The sequence below is a fragment of the Anabrus simplex genome, chromosome 3, assembly GCF_040414725.1.
Source record: "Anabrus simplex isolate iqAnaSimp1 chromosome 3, ASM4041472v1, whole genome shotgun sequence".
In the NCBI taxonomy this organism is placed as follows: Eukaryota; Metazoa; Arthropoda; class Insecta; order Orthoptera; family Tettigoniidae; genus Anabrus; species Anabrus simplex.
This window is the reverse complement of record NC_090267.1, coordinates 270,165,375-270,188,445: the sequence shown is the minus strand read 5'-3', so window position 1 is coordinate 270,188,445 and position 23,071 is coordinate 270,165,375. Positions and strand designations below refer to the sequence as shown.

Sequence of the window (23,071 nt, the reverse complement as noted above, 5' to 3'; positions counted from 1 at the left end):
GACCGATTTAACCGGCGCACGGCAAGCTACGTCTGGAAATGAACAATCAGAGGGGACAGGAGGCGGACGGTACATTTTATTCCGACAGACTTTGGGGCGCATGTACGCAAATTGCAGTTAGCAGACCCTAGGTCTGATTCGAAAGAAAACCTGCCCGTGGAGATCTTAATTGGCAGTGACCAATACTGGAAAATAATGAAAGACGGTTCACCGATTCGAATATCTGAATCGATCGTTCTGATTCCAACAATTTTTGGATGGATCTTAAATGGAAGCCGGTCGGGGACTTGTGTGAATTCTACTGTTGTGAACTTCATTCGACAAGCTATTTCACCTTCAGATGGTGAACTAAGAAAATTCTGGGATCTAGAGACAATGGGAATAGTTGCAAATCAAAATCGAGACCTAACTGAGAAAGACTCTGCTATTCTTCAAGAATTCAAGACAACCTATCACGTTGAAGGTCGCCGGGGAGTGGTCTGCCTACCAAGAAAGCAGGATGTTCTTCCTTCAAGTAACAAGATAAATGCGGAACTTCGATTTGATACCTTGAACAAAAGACTTCAAAACAATAGCACTCTAAAGGAGGTGTACTACAATCAAATACTGGATCATGTCATGAAAGGACAAATAGAAGTCACACCTACTGGAGATCCAAAGAACACCATATTTTATCTCCCCCACCAAGCTGTAAAAAAGCAGAAACTGGGAAAAACAAAATGGAGAATAGTTTTTCACGCATCTTCTCACGAAACCAACACTCCGTCTCTCAACGATGCTTTAGAGGCAGGTCCAAATCTGCTACCGGAGACATTGGCTATTCTACTATGATTCAGGCTACATCCCATGGCCATCATTACTGATATTACACAGGCATTTCTTCAGCTGGTCTTGCAGGAGGATGACAGGGACTTGACCGGATTCTTGTGGTACAGGGTCACCCAGGACAGTAATGGAAGTTACCACACGACGGACGAGGTAGTGACCTGTCGCTTCATTAGGCTCCCATTCGGCCTGACTTGCAGTCCGTTCTTGCTTTCAGCAACACTGAGAAAACTCGCCGACAGATACAAGACGACATTTCTTATTGCAGCACCCCTCATTGATGACAATACCTTTATGGATGACTTCACATCCGGCGTAGAGAATGACAATGGTGTGATTGCCCTGTATTACGAACTTACTGCACTGATAAAATTGATTAACTTCCACCTAGCAAAATGGGCCACTAATTCAGACTCGCTAAAGGCCATCTGGAGAGCCGTAGGTCAAGAGGTCAACGCAGGGACGCAGGTACTAGGCGTTTACTGGAATACAGAAACGGATAACCTTTACGTTAACCCAGAGGAGATCACCAAGGCTTTACCTGAAGGACCAATCACCAAGAGGAAGTTATTACAGATTATGGCTAGATTCTATGATCCAATCGGAATGTTATCCCCCGTATCCCTTCTTGGTAAGCTGTTATTCCAGGATAAGTGGAAGGGGAATTGACAGGGACGAGTTGCTACCTCTTGATATCGGAGCATCATGGAACACTTGGGCATGCTCCTTATCTTTTTTTTCACGGGTACAAATTCCACGGTGGCTAGCTACTTCAACGGCGCTCAAGGTTCAGATCCTCGTATTTTGTGATGCTTCAGAAAGGGCATATGGGACAGTTTTGTACATTCGCACGAACGCGGGAAGCAATGTACTCGTCCATCTGGCCTGCAGCAAGAACAGGCTCACCCCGATCAAGAAGGTAACCTTGCAAAGGCTTGAACTACTTGGAGCGCGATTGCTGTCCTATTTCTGAGCAGCTACAGGCCACGATATCACTCAGGCAATACTATGGACGGATTCTACTGTCACCTTGGGTTGGATACACAGTGACCCAAACAGATGGAAAACATTCGTCTGCAACAGAGTAACGGAGATACAATCGTACTCAACTCCAAGTCAGTGGAGGCATTGCCCTGGACATGAGAACCCAGCTGACCACTTTACACGAGGACTTCGTGGTGACCAGATACAAAATGAGCGTAAGTGGTGGAATGGACCGACATGGCTTGCACATCGTGAGGAATGTTGGCCATCCGGTGCTCAAACTCCAAGCGAGCAACTTCCCAAGGAGAAGAAGAGAAACATAAAATATGTAATGACAACAACCACATATTCCAGCGTTATCGACAGTTCCAAGTTCAGTTCCTACTGAAAACTGATGCGTATTACTGGTTGGATTCTTTGATTTACACACAACACTCGCCATGGAGAGAAGCTTACAGGAGAACTAACAGCGTTGGAGCTCGCAAAGGCACGTACATACTGGGGTCTCGGGGGGTCGATTGTACTGCGCGGACCTCACTAAGGAGCAACGGCACCCAATACTTCTAGACGGCTCTCATCGATTCATGTATCTACTCATTCGGCAAACACATATCACATTACATCATTTTGGAGTTCGGGTAATACTGTCGGAGCTCCGGAAAGAGTTCTGGATCCTTAAAGCACGTCAAACTGTTAAGAGGGTCTTGCACGCCTGCCTTCCATGCAGAATCATGAAGACCCCTAGAGGGCAGCAAATCGAAGCTCCACTACCTGCGGATAGGGTGAGACCGTCGAAAGCCTTTGTAATTACCAGGATAGACTTCGCCGGTCCCCTCTATATCAAAATAGGCATGACGATGGAAAAGGCTTACATAGCGCTATTCACTTGTGCTGTTACACGTGTGGTGCATTTAGAGTTATGCTCCAGTATGACCATTGACACATTCTTTATGGCCCTTCAAAGGTTTGCTGGTAGGCGTGGACTGCCACATACCATATATACAGACAACGCAAGGACATTTCAGGCCACCAATGCAGAACTGTCGGAACTTTGGAAGGCACTGTCATCTTCGGAGACCCATCGATTCCTCGCCAAAGACGGTACAACTTGGAAGTTCATCGCCCCACAGGCAGCTTGATGGGGAGGATGGTGGGAGAGAATGGTAGGCACAGTTAAGCGATGCCTAAGAAAGGTGCTGGGACTATCAAGACTTACAGAAGAACAGCTTAACACCACTCTAGTCAACATTGAAGCTGCGGTAAATTCAAGACCGATCTCCCATGGAAATGACGCTGAACCCCTGACGCCGGCACTCTTTCTTGTTGGTGAAGGACTCGTGACCGTGCCAACAGGACCAGAACCGACTACCAGACTTGCCTTGACAAGAGAATTCAGACTGAGACAAAAGTTGTCAGACGACTTCTGGAGAAGATGGACCAAGGAGTACCTCTTAGAACTCAAGAGCTTTCATGAAGCTCGAGGTGTGTCTGGGAGATCCATTGAGTTCCGAACCGGAGATCTGGCATTGATTCAAGAAGATGGATGACCACGTCAATTATGGAAAAGGGGCAAGAATAGAGAGATTACTAGAAGGAAGGGACCAGAAGATAAGGACTGTGATTCTTCGAACCACACAGAGACACAAAATATTCCGACCAATTCAGCTGGTCATTCCCCTAGAGGTTGACCAGGGTGGGGAGAATGTTGGAAATTGATAGACAGTACCCGAGAACCATCTTTGGACTGCATTATATGTTATATCTTTATTTAATATCATTGTATAACAAGTGTTTTATCTTAGGTTCTTAGATTTTTTGATAACAATTATATTAAGAAAAGAAACGAGTTACTAGTTATGTCTTCTTGACTGCTCTTCCAATATCATGACATGGGGAAAGAATTTCAACGTGAAAATACCTTCTTCAGTGATTTTTACAGCATCGTTGTAGGAGCTCAAAATTATTACACTCAAAGAATAATAAGGGAAATTGTCACAAGCTCCAGGTCTTAAAGTCACCCATAATACATTACTACCAATACTGTTACTATTAACACGGCCTAACTCGGTCGTTCATTCACGAGACTCATTTCATTTGCAACGTAGGAATGTGTACATTTCATTATTGACACAACAATAGACACGGTTCATTCATTCCCACGCGCGTCATGGAGTACAAAACAGAGAAGAAAACAAAGAATGAAGGTATCAGCATGGGACAGAGACCAACATCTCTGAACCACAGCAACAAAGATAAACCAAGGAGAATCGCAGGCATGCGCGTAACTAAAACTACGAAAGGTAAACATGGCGGCCCCTTGGGCAAATAAAAGCCCAAGGCGGGGACATGGCAAAAATAAATAATCATGTACCAAGAATAAGCGTGAGGTACTGAAACAAGATTTAAAATAAAAATTGAGCTGGCTGATATATCATCTTTTCGCCCCTCCTCACTCATTAACACACATCCCAGCATTCACACACACCCCGGTAACAACCAACAAACCGGGCGAGATGGCCGTGCGCGTAGAGGTGCGCGGCTGTGAGCTTGCATCCGGGAGATAGTAGGTTCGAATCCCACTATCGGCAGCCCTGAAAATGGTTTTCCGTGGTTTCCCATTTTCACACCAGGCAAATGCTGGGGCTGTACCTTAATTAAGGCCACGGCCGCTTCCTTCCAACTCCTAGGCCTTTCCTGTCCCATCGTCGCCATAAGACCTATCTGTGTCGGTGCGACGTAAAGCCCCTAGCAAAAAAAAAAAAACACAACCAACAATATGAGCGGCCACTCCACTTATAAAGTCGAAATTAATTCATTCACCGTGACTCACCTGGTCACAAATCAGGCCTCGTATAAATCAAGTAGCAGCGTGCACCACACAAATAATTTGACAACAAGATTGTAGGAATCCTGTACACAAACTCATTACCACAGTCGCTCCAAACTACGTGAGTGAAGTTCGAAATTGAAACGGGGGGCATTCATACAATAGCTGGTGAAATATCATAGCACGCAGTGCACATTAATAGAACAAGATCGAGACCCAGTTACAAACACTTCATAATCACAACACATCAACACGCACACATTCATTCGTGCAGCAGAGCTGAAGAGTATATATCAATCAGCTATGGTTAAAACTGAAGAATACCGGGGCAACATCATAATATAAAAGTTAAAACAAGATTTGCGCGTAGCTGCAATATTAAAAGGTCAAGACAATGAGTAGGATGCAAATATGACATGGTATTTGAATAAGTTAAAAAGCCATTTAAAGCTCAGGAAGGCTACTTCTATCGGGGAGGGCTCCATGGTTAATACATCACAAAATAAACAAGGCAAAGAAGTGCCATTAAGAGATAACACTCTCATCTCGTAAAAGCAATGATCTTCCGTCAATACAAATGAGGGTGCTGCCCTCTCTAGTACATCACAGAAGTACTTAAGTCATTTGGATTGAGGCCTAAGATTTCATTTACCTATAAGAAACATCATATTTATGAGCGTGCCATTTGAGTGTGGCACACAAGCAGCATATTATAGCTTAATTTATAGAGCTTTTAAAATCACCCTCACACCCAAGGATCGCAATAAAGAATTAAATTACATAGAGAGCAAAGCTGAGTTTAACAAATTCAATATAGAAATGGTCAACCGTATAATCAGAAAGGTTATGAATAAACTAATGACAAATCTTATTCCAGATAAACAGAAAACATCCATGTATGCTACATTTACATACAATAATCGTAGTATTTATCAAGTCTCAAATCAATTTAAAAAACAGGATGTTAAAATCGCTTTCAAAACACAGAACACAAATCAGAGTATGTTCCTAAACCACAACGTGTTTAACCCATTCAAGCACTATTTGTTGGACTAAATATGTGACCTAGAATACCATTTTTAAAATGCAATTCCAGCAGCTATATACAGTGAATTGAAACACATATTTACAACAAAATAACAACAGGAAATTGGTACCCTGTTCTCAGGTTTACTTTGAGAAGTCCTTAGCTGTATGAAATACTATGGAACAGTTCTCCACTTGTAGGATCACCTTGCATTTATGGCATTCAAAAGACAATTCCTTCCTCAACCCACAGGCAGTGCACTCTTTGCATTTCTTTGATGGATTTTTTTTCATTGATGTTGGTGGTTTTTTGGATGGAAAATGTCCCCACTGCTTCCCCTTAAGTCTTAGTGATATTTCCCCTGGGCTTGGACGTCCTCTAGTTCTGTAAGAGGGCAACACAACACTTGTCAACACCGGCTCAGCTACGTTGATTCTGAAGGTTGTAAATCCTTCTTGCTTCCTGCCAGCGTTGAGAAGGTGATGAGTAACACTAGCATTCAATTGGGCCATATCCAACATATAAAAATACAGTTTCTTGTACTCTTTACGTATTTCCTCATCAACAGGAATTATGCCAGCTGCTGATTGTGAGAATCTACCCCACCCATTCCACATTTGTATTCATTGACAAGATTGGGTTTTTTTAGCTTCTTTCTACCATCATGCCTTTTCACCGCAACAAAATGTGGCCTATCATTAAGTGTAGAAAGCATATGAACTGCCTTCTTGTCTGCCCATTCTACTGCTAAAACTCCGTTACTGGACAAAAATGTAAGCTCGCCCCTTCTCAATTTTGTGTCACCAAATTCTTTAGGCATGAACTTCCTGTTTGGCCTTGCTGTTCCTACTGGGTAAGTCTTGTTATCCAGCAAATGTCTAAAAAGTGTGGGAGGTGTGAACCAGTTATCCATGTACAGAATTCTCCTACTACGTAGAAGTTCTCTGCACATTTCCATTACTACTTTCTCATTTGCAAGGAATTGGGACATAGTTCCAGACACATCAACATCAATAACCTTCCCATTATAAACCTTGAATCTCCAGCATTAACCATTGTCTGATGAATAAACCTTGTAGATTTTTATGCTAAATCTAGCTCTCCTTGATGGATTGTATTGTATGCAAGATAATCTACTTTTGAACTTCATCAATCGCTCATCGATGCAAACTTTTTCACTGGGCATGGACACACTCTGAAACCTCTCTGAAAGTAATTCCATTACAGGTCTAACTTTCCTATATTTGGGAGATAGTAGGTTCGAACCCCACTGTCCTGAAGATGGTTTTCCATGGTTTCTCATTTTCATACCAGGCAAATGGGGGGCTGTACCTTCATTAAGGTCACGGCTGCTTCCTTCCCACTCCTAGACCTCTCCTGTCCCATCGTCGCCATAAGACGGTGTGACGTAAAGCAACTTGCTAACTTTCCTGAGTTATCACCCTCTGTACTCGGAGAATCAGTGGAGAAATTTATTGATGGATTTATATCTCTTGTATGGCCTAATTTCCCCAAATATTGGGGTCTCTATTACCCTGCGTTTGGACCAATTCTCCTGTAATGAAGGCTTCTTATTCTGAGATGTCAAAATACAAAGGGCAAGATGTGCCTTCATTCCATAAGCAGTAACAGGAAACCAGTGCTTCTCTTCATAAGTATTATTCAGTCTAGTATCCTCGGCAGCAGATTCCAAAAATAAATTGGCATAAACATTGGTTTTCCCTGGTTACTTGCTCCCAAAACTGTTCAGTCAGGAATACATTCACAACTTCTAATTCACTAGAAGCTTCTCCTAACTGTCTCTGAATTACAGCCTCAATTTCGCCAATAACACCGTAAATATTATTCTGTGGAGAATTACTTACATGTTCCCATTGCCACTTATTTTTGTCCAAAATACAACCAGAAACAGCTGGTGATACTTTGCCAGCAATCCTGACATTCAATGGCGTTCTTGCTGGTAAAAGAGTATTTTGTTCATTGTCACTGACAGTCATCACTGTCATATGAACTACTGTCATTTCCAACCCAATCTTCATCACTTATGTCGAGTTCCATGTCACTTTATTCTAAAAATTTTAGTATCTCTTCTTCCTTGTTTTGCTTTGAAGCTGTCATCGTGATACACATGTGCCGAAGTCACGGGTGCTTAGATATGAGATATTCAACTCGCTCGTATTACTTTCACAGCGAATATTCCAAGGAAATCGCTTATGTTAAATGTTCTGTCATCTATGGAGAAGCTCTCATTCTAATACGAAGTTGACGAACAAACAACAGCAGTCAAGACATTGTTCATAAACATGTGCCGTACCAGGACGGATCTCTCCATCTTAGTACTAGAAGACGCGGCATAGCTTGGATGGAGAGATCCATCTTTGTACGGGAATGGGTTAATTTCAATAATGATCAGTATTCAGGTTCAGGGATTTATAAGCTCATGTGTGCTCATGACTTCGTATCATATGTCGGACAGACAGGATATAGCTTTTCAACAAGATATTTGGAACATTTTAACGCAAATAAACACAATAAATTTTCAGCTATGAACATACACATGAGAGAAACTGGACACTTTACACACAATAGAACAAGATTTTACGTGCCATGGCTAATTGCGTGCGAGTTCATCGTAGCTACAAAAATTGACGAAGAAAGTGAGTTACAGAGTGAATCGACGTGATAATACAAGTTTAATCAAGTAGACTAAGTTTCAGAGATATATTAAGGTCTCTACTTACTACTAGAATAGAGAATATTCAGAGAAAATTGATATTTTAGTGTCAAAATATTCTTGTTTGTTGTAAGAATCCATCTTGTCATAGATTTTAAACACAGTAAGGTCGCACTCCACTTTTAAAGTATGTTGAGTGATCCAAGCGCTAACGTGTAGCGGAGAATAAATAAAAATCAATCCGCCATATTGAGTCCAAAAGATGACGGAGAAGTCTAAGGCGCGTCTCGACAAGGCCCTGACACAACTTGTGAATGTAGCGGAAGGAGGCAGTTACCTGAAAAAGGAAGCCAAGGAAACTCTGCACAGAATCGTAAGTAACATCCGAAACTTATTTGCAGAACTACAATCAGCCTTAGAGGCAAGTGAAAAGGCAGCAAAGAATACTGGAAATGAGGTTAGAACAGGTATAAGTACAGATATAGAAGTAGACGACAGCCACTCAACAGGGCAACCAGCCATATCTAGCGACCCGAAGCAAGAAACAGCATGTCGGAACAAGACGCTAGCAACTCCTGTTGGACAATGGATCATTCACAGCAGTCAAGAGGTGACACCAAGTAGCCATTCCCCCAACTACTCTGGCAGGAACATAACAGAGCCGATACCTAGCGGCCTCCGGGCCAATTCTTTCAGCATAGACAGTAAGAAGTTACGACACGATACTCAACAACCCGCAATAACAAGTGAGTTGGAAATCGAAGTTGAAAATAAACTGGAAGAAAAAATTTCCCAAAAACTAATACAAAAAATGGAAGCCATAATAGAACATCTCACCAACAATCTAAGAAATTTAATAGATGAGAAAATCAGAACCCAAATTACACACTTAGCTGGGTCTGTGACCACAGCAAAAACAACTGAGAATGTACCAAGCGGAACTAAACCGAAAGAAATAACGCGAAAATCTCCCAACCCGCTAACTACACAAAGAGCCTTAATTAACAACAAGAAAGACGAAGAGATCTCAGTAAACAACGACAAAAAGGAAGTAGACTTTGACAAATCAACCGGTGACAAAAACAACCAAACATGGACCGCAAGAAGGAAGCGCTGAGGGAATCAACTGAAGATGACCCCAATAGTAGTATCCACGCAGCAACAACCCGAACAAGAAACGGGCGCAACAGACGGCCCACTTCAGGCAGCCGTACGCAAAGCGTGGCTCTATATAGGATGCCTCCACTGTAACTCCACTCCGGAGAAACTTATCTGACACCTCCAGAAACTAAAGGTGATGGGAATAACAGAATGTCAGGAAATAAAATCCAAAGGAACTCTAAAAGCCTACAAAGTAGGCATACCATTAAACAAGCTTCACAAAATCACAGATCCAGAAGAATGGCCTGAAGGGGCCATAATTAGAAGGTACAGGTTTTTTCGTCCCCAAAGCAGAGGTGCTGAATTCTAAGCTTAACCTACTACTCTGGAACGTTGAAGGACTTAAAAGCGCCTTATTATTAACTGAAGGCGAGCTCCTAAGAAGCCATGACATACTCATCCTGACAGAGACTTTCGCGACGGACAATATAGAAATCCCCGGTTTCTACTCAAAACATATTCCTGCGAAAAAAAAGAACCAAGGGGAAGACCTACAAAAGGAATATCCTGCTTCTACAAACCAACGATAGGAAGAACATCTTGCGTCTGTGAACAAGATGACACCATAATAATGGAGTCCGAGAGAGTGACATCGAACTACTGACCCCGATTGAAGACATCATAGCAACCGTGATGACTGCTCTAGGAAAGACGGCCACGGGAAAAAGTATTATTATAGCGGGCGACCTAAACTGTAGGCTAGATAAGTATGATTGTAGAAGTAGGGAACTACTACAGATGATGGCTGAAGTGGGATTCACACTGGTTAGTAAAAGACAAGACAACACATACTTTGCACATAATGGTAGCAGTACCATAGACATAATCCTGTACAAAGGCAACGATATAGAAGTAACGGACCATAAGGTGTTATATTCCGACGCGGTGACACCAATAAAGAAACATTGTCCAGTGACAACTACTTTCAAATTGAAAGAGTCTACAGGCACACGACAGGAAACAAACCATACAAAAAGAACCTCCAGAAAGATAGACAAGAATAAAATACGTGAAAATGGAGGCAAGCTTACCATCTTTGAAAACAAGATTCAGGAAAAGGACCTAGATGTTGCTGCAACAGCGCTAGAAGACATAATCAAAGCCGCAACCTCCACAATAAACGAGAGAAAGGCAAAGAAATGGTTTGATCAACAATGCTATACAGAGAGAAAGAGAGTCATATCAGCCCTTCACGTGGCCAAACGCACTCAAAATCAGGACGACCTGATCACATATAGCAGACTCAGAAAAGAATATAAAAACCTTCTAAAGAAGAAACAAGACGATTTCACAGAACTTGAGGCTAGAAGAATGGTGGAAGAAGCAAAAGAAAACCCCTACATTGCTCTAAAGCCATGACAGTCACAGACAATGGGGAAAATAGAGATGCCAATCTGGGAGGCTCACTTCACGAACATCCTAAACCAACAAAGGGTCAACGAAGCTCATGAAATAACAAGACAATATGATGACATCAGAAGATTCACAACAGAGGAAATTAGAAACACTATATCAACATTGAAAAACAAGAAGGCAGCAGGCCCGGATGGGATATTTAACGAGCACATCAAAGCAGCCTCGGAAGTTTTAATCCCAGCAATCACGAACATGATGAACTTATGTCTGTATACAGGACAAATCCCGGTGAGGTGGAAAACCTCGAAAATTAGAATGCTATTCAAGGGAAAAGGAGAGCCACTTGCCCCAAACTCGTACCGGGGAATCGCACTAGAGAACAACTTTCTCAAAATTCTGACGAATCTAGTGAAGATAAGGCTAACAGAAGAAATCGACAACAAGATCCCAGAGGAACAATTTGGATTCAGGAAAAGCCGAAGCACCCTACATGCAGTCAAAAACCTCATAGACGACATCGAGGAGGAAATAAGATTCCCAAAAGGAAAATTCCACGCAGTATTCGTCGATTTTACAAAAGCGTTTGACAATCTCAACAGGACCTTAACATGCGCCAAACTAGAACAGATGGTGGAACAAAACAAGGAACTAAGCGTCTTGATATGTAACATCCTGAGTAAAAACACCATCATAATTTCAGACAATGTAAGAACCTTGCAAGAAATTATACAGACAAACGGAGTGTTACAAGGAGACCCCCTTAGTCCCCTTCTGTTCAACGTAGCCACACATGACGTGGTCCAAGCAATAAGAACTTACGCTCTGTCCCTCAAGATTTATATATACGCAGACAACATGGTGATGGGTTCTCGCGATACTAACGAACTCCAGAAAGGAATAAATGCTCTAGGAACATGGGCTGAATACAATGGACTGCAAATAAACTCAGAAAAGACTGTACACATGGTCTTCAGGAAAGGAGGACGCCTATCCGCAAGGGACAAAATTTACCTCAAACATGAACCTCTACAAACTACGAACAGCTGCTGCAAATATCTGGGTGTAACGGTCCAGACAACAGCACACTCATTCAAAATTCACATAATACAACGAGCAGCTGCCGCAACCAAAGCCGTCTACGACATCATGTCATTAAGCAAACTTTTCCTGGATACAGCTATAGCCCTCTTTGAAGCCAAAATCGTTCCTATTCTAACATACGGAATAGAGATAACATGGGAAAAGTTAAGCTATAAAGACCTAATACGAATGGAAAAAGTGAAAGCCAGATTCTTGAAAGCAGCCCTCGGAATTTCAAAGTACACCAAGTCAAGACTAGCGTACGAACTCGTGAGAGAAATATTTCTAATAGAGGACCTGAGATGGAAATTCAATCTGCCCTGTACAGACAACTGGAAGAAACTGCGGTTAGAGAGGGAGAAGAAAAAGGAGATATGGTCAGAGTTCTACTCTTCAGAGGCCATGATGAACAGAGCATGGACCGGCACAAACCAGGAGCTGAGACATTTTGTAAATTCCATGGCAGTCCATGGCTACCATCACAAAATCTGTAGGTCGAAGACATACCATGACCCGGACTCGATGTGCATATGTGAACTCTATGGTAAACATTGTGACCGATATCACGTACTGTCGTGTAAAAATCGTGTGAAATCAATCATAGACCTCTGTATTGCTTAATGTATCCTAATATTGCACAACTTGTGCGCAATAAAGTTTATATAAAATTTAAGAAAAGGCAAACTAATGAATGAGTTTGAAAATATCTACTTTTTTTAGACCAACATTTCAATAAAAACCTCAATTTTAACTCTACAATAGACACCAAAAACCCGCTATAGAACTAATTATGCAATTATTACAAATATTAAAAATAAAAGAGAGTACCTTTAAATAACATCAACAAAGCTTCCCTCATAAAGGTTCCACCCCCAGTAAAAACTCCGCCAAGACCAGCCAATACATCATCCTCTTGCCCCTCCCGTACCCGCCCCCCTCCACAGGCCGCACACAGATACAACACTAGGCGTACAGGTTCAGCGACAGTCGGTCAATCCGGTAGTGCCTCCAAGACAACCTGCCCGCAAGAGAGACGAGGGGGTAAATAGTAAAGCTAACGCGATCCCCCTTTAAATAAACAATACACACTTCAGTATTAAGAAATATATTTTTATTCGCATTACAGACACTCGATCAACTTCATTCTTCAAATCGAAGCTATTGAATTCTATCTTTAACACAACAAATTGAGTAGTCCCCATTCAATCCTCGCTAACGACAAGCAGCATGCCACTACAACAGCTAAACTACAACAAGCAACTAAAAAACTCGACAACATCCACTTAATACGCTTCTAAATTAAAATTTCAGAAGTGACGCTGGATTTGAGAACATGATAATAATATCAAGAAATAATGACTTTTAAGGATTTCAGTAAAAATCGACTGGACATGCACTGTTAAACACTAAAATTACTGCTTTAAACCTAGCCAACATCTTTCAGTAAATTACAAACATAGCTATTAGTGTATTTAATGTAATTGGTGTGTAAGTACGTTTGTTAACAAAACTTACTAGACACTTAGCTAATATAATAACTTTGCTATAGAATTTTCCAATGGGAACTAAAATTATATCTTCAAGAATACATGTTTCAGAAATAAATGATCACTACAGTGGACAATAAGACAGTGTAAAAACCTGCCAAAGTTGTTTCAACAGTTTTTTTTATTATAGTGTTTTAGTGTTATTCCAATTTTAATATTACTGTAGGTTTAGTGTTACGCTTTATATATATAAAATCCTACTGGCCATCATTATCTAGACAAATGTGGACACTTATATAATGCAATAAGCACATTTTAACCGACTTTCATAATATAGCCTTTTATACAGTACTACAAGATTAATATAAACAGGATCCTGAATATATTTTTATGATTTTGAGGTAAGAAACATGGTTGATTATGCCCAAAAAATAAGGGCGAAACATGTCCCAATAATAGAATAAACAATAATGTAAAGGTTCAAATGTGGAAAGAAAATATATTGTATTGAAAAGGTGGACAATTTTCTTTCTAATAAAAATTAGATTTTAATGTTATTTTGAAGCTCAATACGGACCAAAAAATGACATTTATAACATGTAATATGTGGTATGTTCCGAGCTGTCGGTGGAGATGGCATGGAATGACATTAGTATGTAGGATGCTAATTAGTTTATAATATCACCTATTCAATACATTACATATTTATCACTTGCAATGACATTAGTAGACGAATAAGTTTGAGTGGTGTCTTTAAAAGTAGGAAAGATCACAATAGGAAGATAAAGTTGGATTTGAAGAGGACAAATTGGGGCAAATATTCATTTGTAGGAAGGGGAGTTAGGGATTGGAATAACGAAGAGAGATGTTCAATAAATTTCCAATTTCTTGGCAGTCATTTAAGAAAAGGCTAGAAAACGACAGATAGGGAATCTGCCACCTGGGCGACTGCACTTTGGGAAGGTTGCAAAACCAACTTATTAAATGATGAAAAAGTAAAGCAAGTTAATTTCCAATGGGCTTCTTTTGACTTAAAAATGTGCTCAACACACCTTGTGGTGAAAGCATGCTTTTATCTCTCTCTCTTTCACAAAATTGCTGCCTTATTTTACTTGGTATGAAAGTATCACTCAGGATGGATTCTGCTATACATTTGATGAAACACAGGGCAATAGACAAGCAGATGAAATTTGCACAGCCATGTTTAAGAATTTGACCACTGTGGATAGTTGTATTCCAAATAAAAACAGTAATTTTCTCTACTGTAATACCAGTCCCGCTTAAAATAATATTGAGCAGATGTTAGCCATGATCCATAAGTTGCCTGAAGGATCTCAAAACATACATGTTAAACTGACATTCCTATTGCCAGGTCACACATAAATGCTTGCATATTCAACCCATTCAACAATTGATACATTCATACAATAGAGAATCATCCTTCACAGTGTCAAACTGTTTTCAGTCTGGAAAGAACCCAACCTAGACCTTACATTGTTACTGTTCTTCATCACACTGACTTTGAAGACTGGAATATTGGTAGCTCAATCATCCCTTCCACTACAGTTGATGGAGCAGCATTCAAAATATCAGACGTAAAAATGGAGATAATTCAAAAGAATCCCATTCAAATAGTCATTAATTTGGATTATAAAGGGCTCAAGTCAACCTCCATTCAGCATTGGAAACCACCAAACTAAACTTACATTAGTGACTGTTGTACATATCAAGAATATACCCTGAACGCCTTCCTATATCAGAACAAAAATTCCAAGATTTGGAAAGATAGTGTGGAAGACTATCTAAGACCCCTGTGAATTCATGATGATCCCCAGAGAATCCAATGTTGCAGACACTCTACTCAAGACAGATGAAGATGATTATCTTTATTCAAGAAATGCACCTAAAGGCAAGGCACATTTTTCAGTGTTGTCCATCAGTTTGAATGTCCACTGATTTTAGTAACTTGATTTAAGTGTTGGTATTTTACTCTGTAATCAGTTATGTCCCTTTCTGAAAGAATATTTGTCTTAATTATCTTGTTAATAAATACATAGCTACCAACTTTTAGAAATAAAAATAGGAAGATTTTTTTAATTCTTGGATTTCATCATATATATTGCGCCATGGTCTAAGTGAAAAAAGGACATGATAAAAGGCATACATATCTACAGTTACAATGTGAATTGACCATTAAATTGAAAATAAACTTAAAATACAAATCAAAAAATGTTTAGAAAAATGTACCTAAGCACTTTCATTAGACACATATATAGGAATAGGAATACAGTCGAACCTCGATATCTCGAACCTCCATTACTCAAATTTCAGTATATCGAAGTAACTTAAATTTTCCAGCCGTTTGTCCTATTCTTCACGTGTATTTATATCTCTGTTACTCGAAATTTGTTTACACAAATTTCTCGATTTCTTGAAGCAAACATTTCCTCCCTTGATGCAAAAAGTACTCTAACTCGAATTTTATGCAACATTAACTGTGCAATATGGCAATTGTTGTTTGTGAGGAACAGTTAACAAGTAAAGAAAGGGTTACAGTGAAGCTGGGAACTAATATGACGGGAACCGAAAAACATGAACTTCTAGTGATCGGAAAATCGGCAAAGCCTCGCATTTTCTCGGGTGTCAGTTAATTACGACGTACGAAAGCAAGCTCAGAAGTCGTGGATGACAAGCTCCATAAGTGTTATAATTAAAATGATGCCGTAAAAGAGTTCCTTTGTATATTTTTAAGTACTGTTAAAAATAATGTATTCAGTAAAAGCCCGTAGATACATATGATTCAATTATGTGCTATACATGCTCAAAAACAGTACTGTAAATTAGGGTAACTTTGGCTATAGAGGGTAACTTCTACCACTGACGAGTAGCTACTGAAAAAGATGAACCACTTGTAACAACTAAAATGCACATACAATAGAATGCTCTATCAACACACGGTAGTCCAAAGAACATTGGCGGGCATATTATTGAGTCAATCGTTATTTTTTTGCAGCCCCAACTATTGTCTTGTCTGGTAATGGCAGAAAACAAACTGTTCCCTAGCCCCAACTTTCGATTCTCCATTCCAGTGATTTATGGGGTCAAAATGTAAGTACGTCTGGTAACTGATCAACACAATTTGATGCATTTTATTCAAATAGGTTTTTCAGGGAATAGTTTTGTGAGAAAAGTTGTCCTCTTCCAGGGTAACTTCGGCCATGCCAAGAACAAACAGGAAAATATTACACGGCCGTGATTACTGTAATTACAATATTGATTACTTCAAGAACGCTTTAGAAGAGATTAATAACGGTACAATAACAATAAACAGGGAAGTTTATCCCGACAGGGAGGGGAAAGTCGATTCCCATTTTCAATGATAACTAGACGGATATCAGTTGACATGGATGATACACATTTAAGAACTTGATTGATGGCCCAGATATTTTCTAATTTAGAAGACAGTGTATTATGAGGACAGTCTACAAGATTGCTTCTTTTCCAACCTCCTTTTCTCTCCGTACAATTGGGCTTCATGATTTTCACATCTTTTATTTATTATCTTTTGTACCATTACAAATATTTATGCAATCCAACATGTAATTTTTAATACAATACAATGCTTGTACGCTTAAGCTAAATAAAATAGTTTCTTCTTTGGGGAAAATGTTAATATGATCACTATACATCTGTTTCACCACAAATCGTTTTAATTTGTTTGTGATTGTTGATACTGCGTGTTCTGCAGGTTTTTAAAAAACATTCACCGTGGCCGAAGTAACACTACATCGAAGAAAACTTTGTTTCTTGAGTTATTTTTATGGCAGCCGAAGTTCCCCCAAAACATGGGTTAACTCCGGCCACTCTTTCGATAATCATAATTCCTTACTGAATAACAATTATAATTATGTTCATATTTAAAAATGAAGAACAAACATGGAAAAAATTATATTTTTCAAAAAATTAGAGGGAATATTTCACATTTTAATTTTAAAAATATACGAGAAAGTAGCCGAAGTTACCCATTTTACAGTATTCTCTATATCTTGAAATTTCCATAACTCGAAATAAAATTTATCTCCCGAGGTGAATCGAGATATCAAGGTTCCACCATATTTATATCATACCAACACACGCAACAAAACGCATAATAGTTTCCTTTATTAGACTTTAAAATGAACGGAAATTCACAGTAATTTTATAGGTATCTCTGAACACTTGGAGATAACGTTTGTTATGTTTTTTTGCCCATGACGTGAAGAAAAAATACCAGAAACTGTCACCAACACAACTCCCTGAAATACATTCAACTCGTTAAAATTATGAAGTAAGAATGAACAAAAATCCAGTGAAATATGTGAAACTACCACATACAAAACAGATCGGTATCTCTCATACATTATTAACATACGACTTTGACATGGGGAAAAGCACAGAACAGCTAGATGGCCTACAACTCCAACGAAATTACGCACAAAAACGATGTTAATTGTGTGCGAACCACACATTAAGAAACTCATTCTTTCGTCCGGATTAAATGAGTCGGCAGCGCACGCTAGCCTCTCTCACTTGTAGAATGATTGCCATCCCGAATCCCCAGCCGTAAAGCACACATGCTACTGTAGCAAACAGGAAACACAATACACGAAGGCGACGGACGATACACTTGCGAAATAAAGCATCAAATAAATACGCTTGAAAATGAGGTTGGGTAAATTACACAAGCACATAAGAATTTATCCTTTATCCTAGGGGAAGAGTATTGACCATACTGGAGGTTATATTGGTAAAAAAAAAGGAAGAATTAAAAATAAATCGAAAAATCGGAAGGTGAGTTAAAAACGGAATGTTTCCAGGTAAATCGGAAGGGTTGGAGGATATACAAATAATACATTATTTTTTTCAGTATTTTCAATTTACCCAGTTCAATAAAAAAGAACAGTTATACAGGGTCTTTTCTTTAGCATGCTCGGCAGCACCACTCAGAGCACGGCACGTCTGGCGCAATGACATTCGGTCGCTAGCCGGTATAATGCGCGCTTTTCCTCCCCACTACTCATGGCAATTCACACTTATAGAAATCCATTTCTAGTGAAACTATTAGTCTAAAACCTACCTGGCATTACATTTGATGTTCAAAATGTTGTCCCTCAGCTGTCAAACACGCCTGACACCTCGTAAATAGGTTTGCAGACACTCGACGAATCTCAGCTCGTGTGATGTTTGAAATAGCTTGTGTAATGTTCTCTTGTAGTTCTTCTCTTGTGTGAGGATTGTTCACATACACTTTTCCCTTCAGCATCCCCCACAGGTAAGAAGAAGAAGAAGAATCTTATGGCCTCAGCTACCGTGTGCAGACATTTCAATTTGATGCCATCTGGCCGTCTTCTCGTCAATTTCGACATTCCGTTTTACTCTAGGCCCACTAGATGGCAGACCGAGCAAACCGAAACTCTCTTGGGCATCTATGGCTGAGATTTAATGAATTTTTTTTCGGGTAAACACCAAATGTGTCACCAGAGATCTTTTACATGCTGACATCATACAACATGGAGTGCCGAATGGCCTTTTTTCCGCCCTTCAAAAATCCGACTACCTCTGCCGGGTTTGAACCTGCTATCTTGGGATCCAGAGGCCGACACACTTCCACTGATCCACAGAGGTAATAATCACAGGGATTTAAATCAGGAGATCTAGGGGGATAATTAACCACACGATCTTCGAAAACTTCCCGTATTATCTCCATATACCGATTAGTAGTGTGTTCCATCGCATTATCTTGCATAAAGTAACCATTACTCCTTTCTTTTTTCCATCAACTCTTGAAAGAATGGTCCGAGAATGCGGTATATGTATCGATCAGCATTTATTGTTTCGCGGAAAAATATAGGCCCTATAGTTCTGCGAGCACTTGTTGCGCACCAAACTCGTATTTTTACATCATGAAGTGGACGGACATGCAGCTGGTGAGGATTTTCTACACACCAGTAGCGATTGTTTTGACTATTTACAGCCACTTAAGTGTAGCCATGCTTCATCACTATGAAATAAAAGTTCTGGGTCAACATACCCATCGTGAACTAACTGAAGCAACCAGTTACAATACCGAACCCTAGCGAAACTGTCAGGTCCTCTTAAATATTGGGCAGGGGTGGGTTTGTACGGTTTTGCTTTTAACAGTTTTGTTGCTTTGTGGGCAGAAGGTAATGACACATTAGCTTGTACGGTGAGACGCGATAGGGATTTTGTTGGAGTTCTTTCCAAGAGAGCTCCTATTTCGTCGGTTCGTCTCCTGCGTGATTTCTTGTTAAGAATGGACCCGGTGGTGCGGAACTTCTTTACTAATTTACATACCGTACTCCTATGGGGAGGGAGGATGCCAGGAAATTTGCAAATGAATCGAAAGAAGAAGAAGAATGCTTTGCATAGCACAACACAATGAATACACGATGTTCTCCTGTATACATCACTCGTTAAACACACAAGTAGTATTCCTACAGAAATTACGCTATTTTAAAGCGAACACATTGAACACACTACTAATGCCGCAGATGAAGTGAACTATTGCTGTGTGTGAAGCAATGGTTATCGCTACCGTACTGCATTAGATCATCTTAGCCGGTCGTGAAGCAATATATCTCTCGGCAAATGAGTCACCCGGCTGCGCTATCGCCTTCCGTGCGTGTTTTCCTGACACACGGAGCAGGCCATAAAAAAGACCCTGTAGTACAGTGCATAATGACTAATGTGAAGTAGCCTAAAGCTGCTCAGTAATCTTACAGAGTTAAGGTTTTAAGTGAGGTAAATATACAGGTGCGAAGAATTGCAAACATTGTATCGTAAGCAATGTCGTAATGACCTGTTATGATTTATTGTTGCGCAAGTGCAATTTGGTGAAATAAAATGTACTTTAGCAGTACAATATATGAAACAATCATTTTTCAGAATTCATTTCGTAGGGCCATTTTTAAAGTTGTGATGCATAATGAGTAAGAAATGAACTTTGTGAACAAAAATTGTTTTTTGTCTCCTGTAAATTACATTTATGGTGCTGATGACACACTGGCTTTTTAGGGACGTTATGTTTCCTTGCTTTACCCAAGTTCCTTTTTTAAATTTAGAATATGCTTTACGTCACACCGACACAGATAGGCCTTATGGCGACTGTGGGATAGGAAAAGTCTAAGAGTGGGAAGGAAATGACCATGGTCTTAATTAAGGTACAGCCCCAGCATTTGCCTGGTGTGGAAATGGGAAACCACGGAAAACCATCTTCAGGGCTGCCGACAGTGGGGTTCGAACCCACTATCTCCCAAATGCAAGCTGATAGCTACATGGCCAACACCACGCAGCCATTTGCTCGGTGCCCATTTCTCTCTTAGGACTTGAATAGATGATTATTCAGATGTACCTTGAGGTAGAATGTGCCATTTTGCATGGAAATGGCTAAAACCACTGTTTAACTATTTATATTTTAAGCATTTTTTTGTGCAATGAGTGAGGTCAAGGGTTTCCCTTGTAAGAAATATTCTGCACTTGTAATGTATTTCAGTTAAATACTTGTATATTAATTGTAAAACCTACTTTTAGAAATCACCTCTTTCAGTATCCCGTCATGTTCATCGGGTCTACGATCCCCCCAAAATACCATGCTTTAAGTCTGAAACAACGATGTAGTGAAAGCCGAGTGTCTTTATTATTATTTACTATAGTTTCTTATGATAAATGTTCTATTCATTTTAAAAATTTGATTATTGAATTTTCTCTGCCATATAGGTTTTCATCTGCGAATCCAAATCAGATATAGCAACAGTTGAACAACTGAAGCAGTTTTATGTGTTATGCCCAGTTGATGTGAAGGATGGTTACTTGGTGGAAACTGTCCGTACTTTCAGAAGTGAAAATGAGAAGGGTTCCATCATGATTTTCACTGATACTTGCAAGTGAGATTTATCATAGTTCTTCCATGTTACAATTTCATTTTATGGTATCAATTTACTGATATGTATTTTTCTATGTGTGTTATTTCAGGAATTGCCAGCTTTTATCTATGACTCTGAATGAGGTTGGATTTGAAAATGTTGCACTACATTCAATGATCTCTCAAAGATTGCGGATAGTTGCTTTGGCAAAATTTAAATCAAACGTTGTTAAAATCCTTATAGCCACAGATGTTGCTAGCAGAGGTAAGAAATTTTTTAAGAAAATCTATATTCTGAATCCAATGCATAATAATGAATATTCAAATTTATATTAAGAATCATGTAAGGTTAGTCCCTTAAAAGCAAGTATGGCACCTTATACCACTGTCAACTGGACTAGTTATGTATATAACATCATCAAACATTACATGCGCAACTTGTGAAAATTTAAATTTGCAATTCCACTTGTACAATACAGTAATTGTCTTTATTGAAGAGACTTCATTAGACTATATTCATGATACATGTTTTGTCCTCTTATGGGACATCTTCCGTCACACATACAAACATTGAAAATAAGGTGAGGACACGTTGAAATAAGTAAATGAAAAATCTTTAAATCTTGTGACGCGGCATGTTGGCGTCTTGTCAATCTTGAATGTTAAAATGGTGCAGCATGAACATGATATGAAGCATGAAGTCCAATTAAAACACAGATTAAAATGTTACATACATAGAATTACCCAATTATAAAACAACATGAGTGGCTACGCAAATAAAATTACATGCTTATTGTACATAAAATAGTGTGATGATAATGCCACATTAAAATAGCTTCCTTAATTAGATGAAGAATGTGGACCAGTATTATCCAGAAAAACTTAAAGCAACTTCCTAAACGATCTTCTTTAATCCTCAATGAAAGGGAGTCTCTAAAAGTTATAAATATGAAGCCAGGTATTCCATCAGCTAGGGCACTAGCGAAGGTGCATAAAGAGAATACATGTACCTATAAGACCCATCATTAATTTCAAAAATAGATGTATATACAAGACGTCTAGATTTATAACATTTTCGATTTGAGGGTAACAAGTGTATTAAGAATTCCAATGAATTTTGTGATCGTACTAAAGATTTAAACATGCACTCAGACCAGAAGATGTCTTCATTTGACATCAGAAATATGTTTCTGAATAGTCCGGTATCAAAAACGATAAATCTTGTATAAAGAACAATCTACTTGAATCTACTTGTTCTGTTTATCTACGAGTAGGTATGCAATTTTATCACTGACATAATTTTGAAATGAATTCCATTCTAATGGGACAAACGAGGAAGAAACAACAAGATGGGCCTCATAAAACAGCGTTAAGTAAAGCTTTTTTTTATAGGGAAATCTAATTTCGTTCCTGATCCATAGAATGTTGGATTTTTCTTGTGTCTTTCTATGCCAGTATGACAAGACATTCTTGTTTTGAACAGATTTCAAAAATTTTGGGATGAGTCCCTTTTTGAGACAGTTTTTCAAGAAAAGAATATCCTTACCTATTTTTGCAATTTTGGTCTTAAGATTTAAATATTTGTTAGCTCTACCTGCTTGGTTGGCATCAACATTGCACGTTATACATTTCATATTAGAGCTCGTATTGTCAAAGTATCAACTTGTGAAAATTTAAATTTATAATTCCACCTTAACAATACAGTAATTATCTTTATCGAAAAGACTAC

The 23,071-nt window shown here is 39.3% G+C and overlaps 1 protein-coding gene across 1 annotated transcript in view; it reads left to right on the top strand.

Moving 5' to 3' along the window:
- Positions 1 to 23,071, top strand: part of Dbp45A (putative ATP-dependent RNA helicase Dbp45A) — a 192,499-nt gene that overhangs the window by 122,456 nt on the left and 46,972 nt on the right. The window contains exons 7-8 of the mRNA XM_068226661.1: positions 21,198 to 21,364; positions 21,453 to 21,607. Of these exons, the coding sequence (XP_068082762.1) occupies positions 21,198 to 21,364; positions 21,453 to 21,607 (322 nt within the window). The remainder of the gene's footprint in view (positions 1 to 21,197; positions 21,365 to 21,452; positions 21,608 to 23,071) is intronic.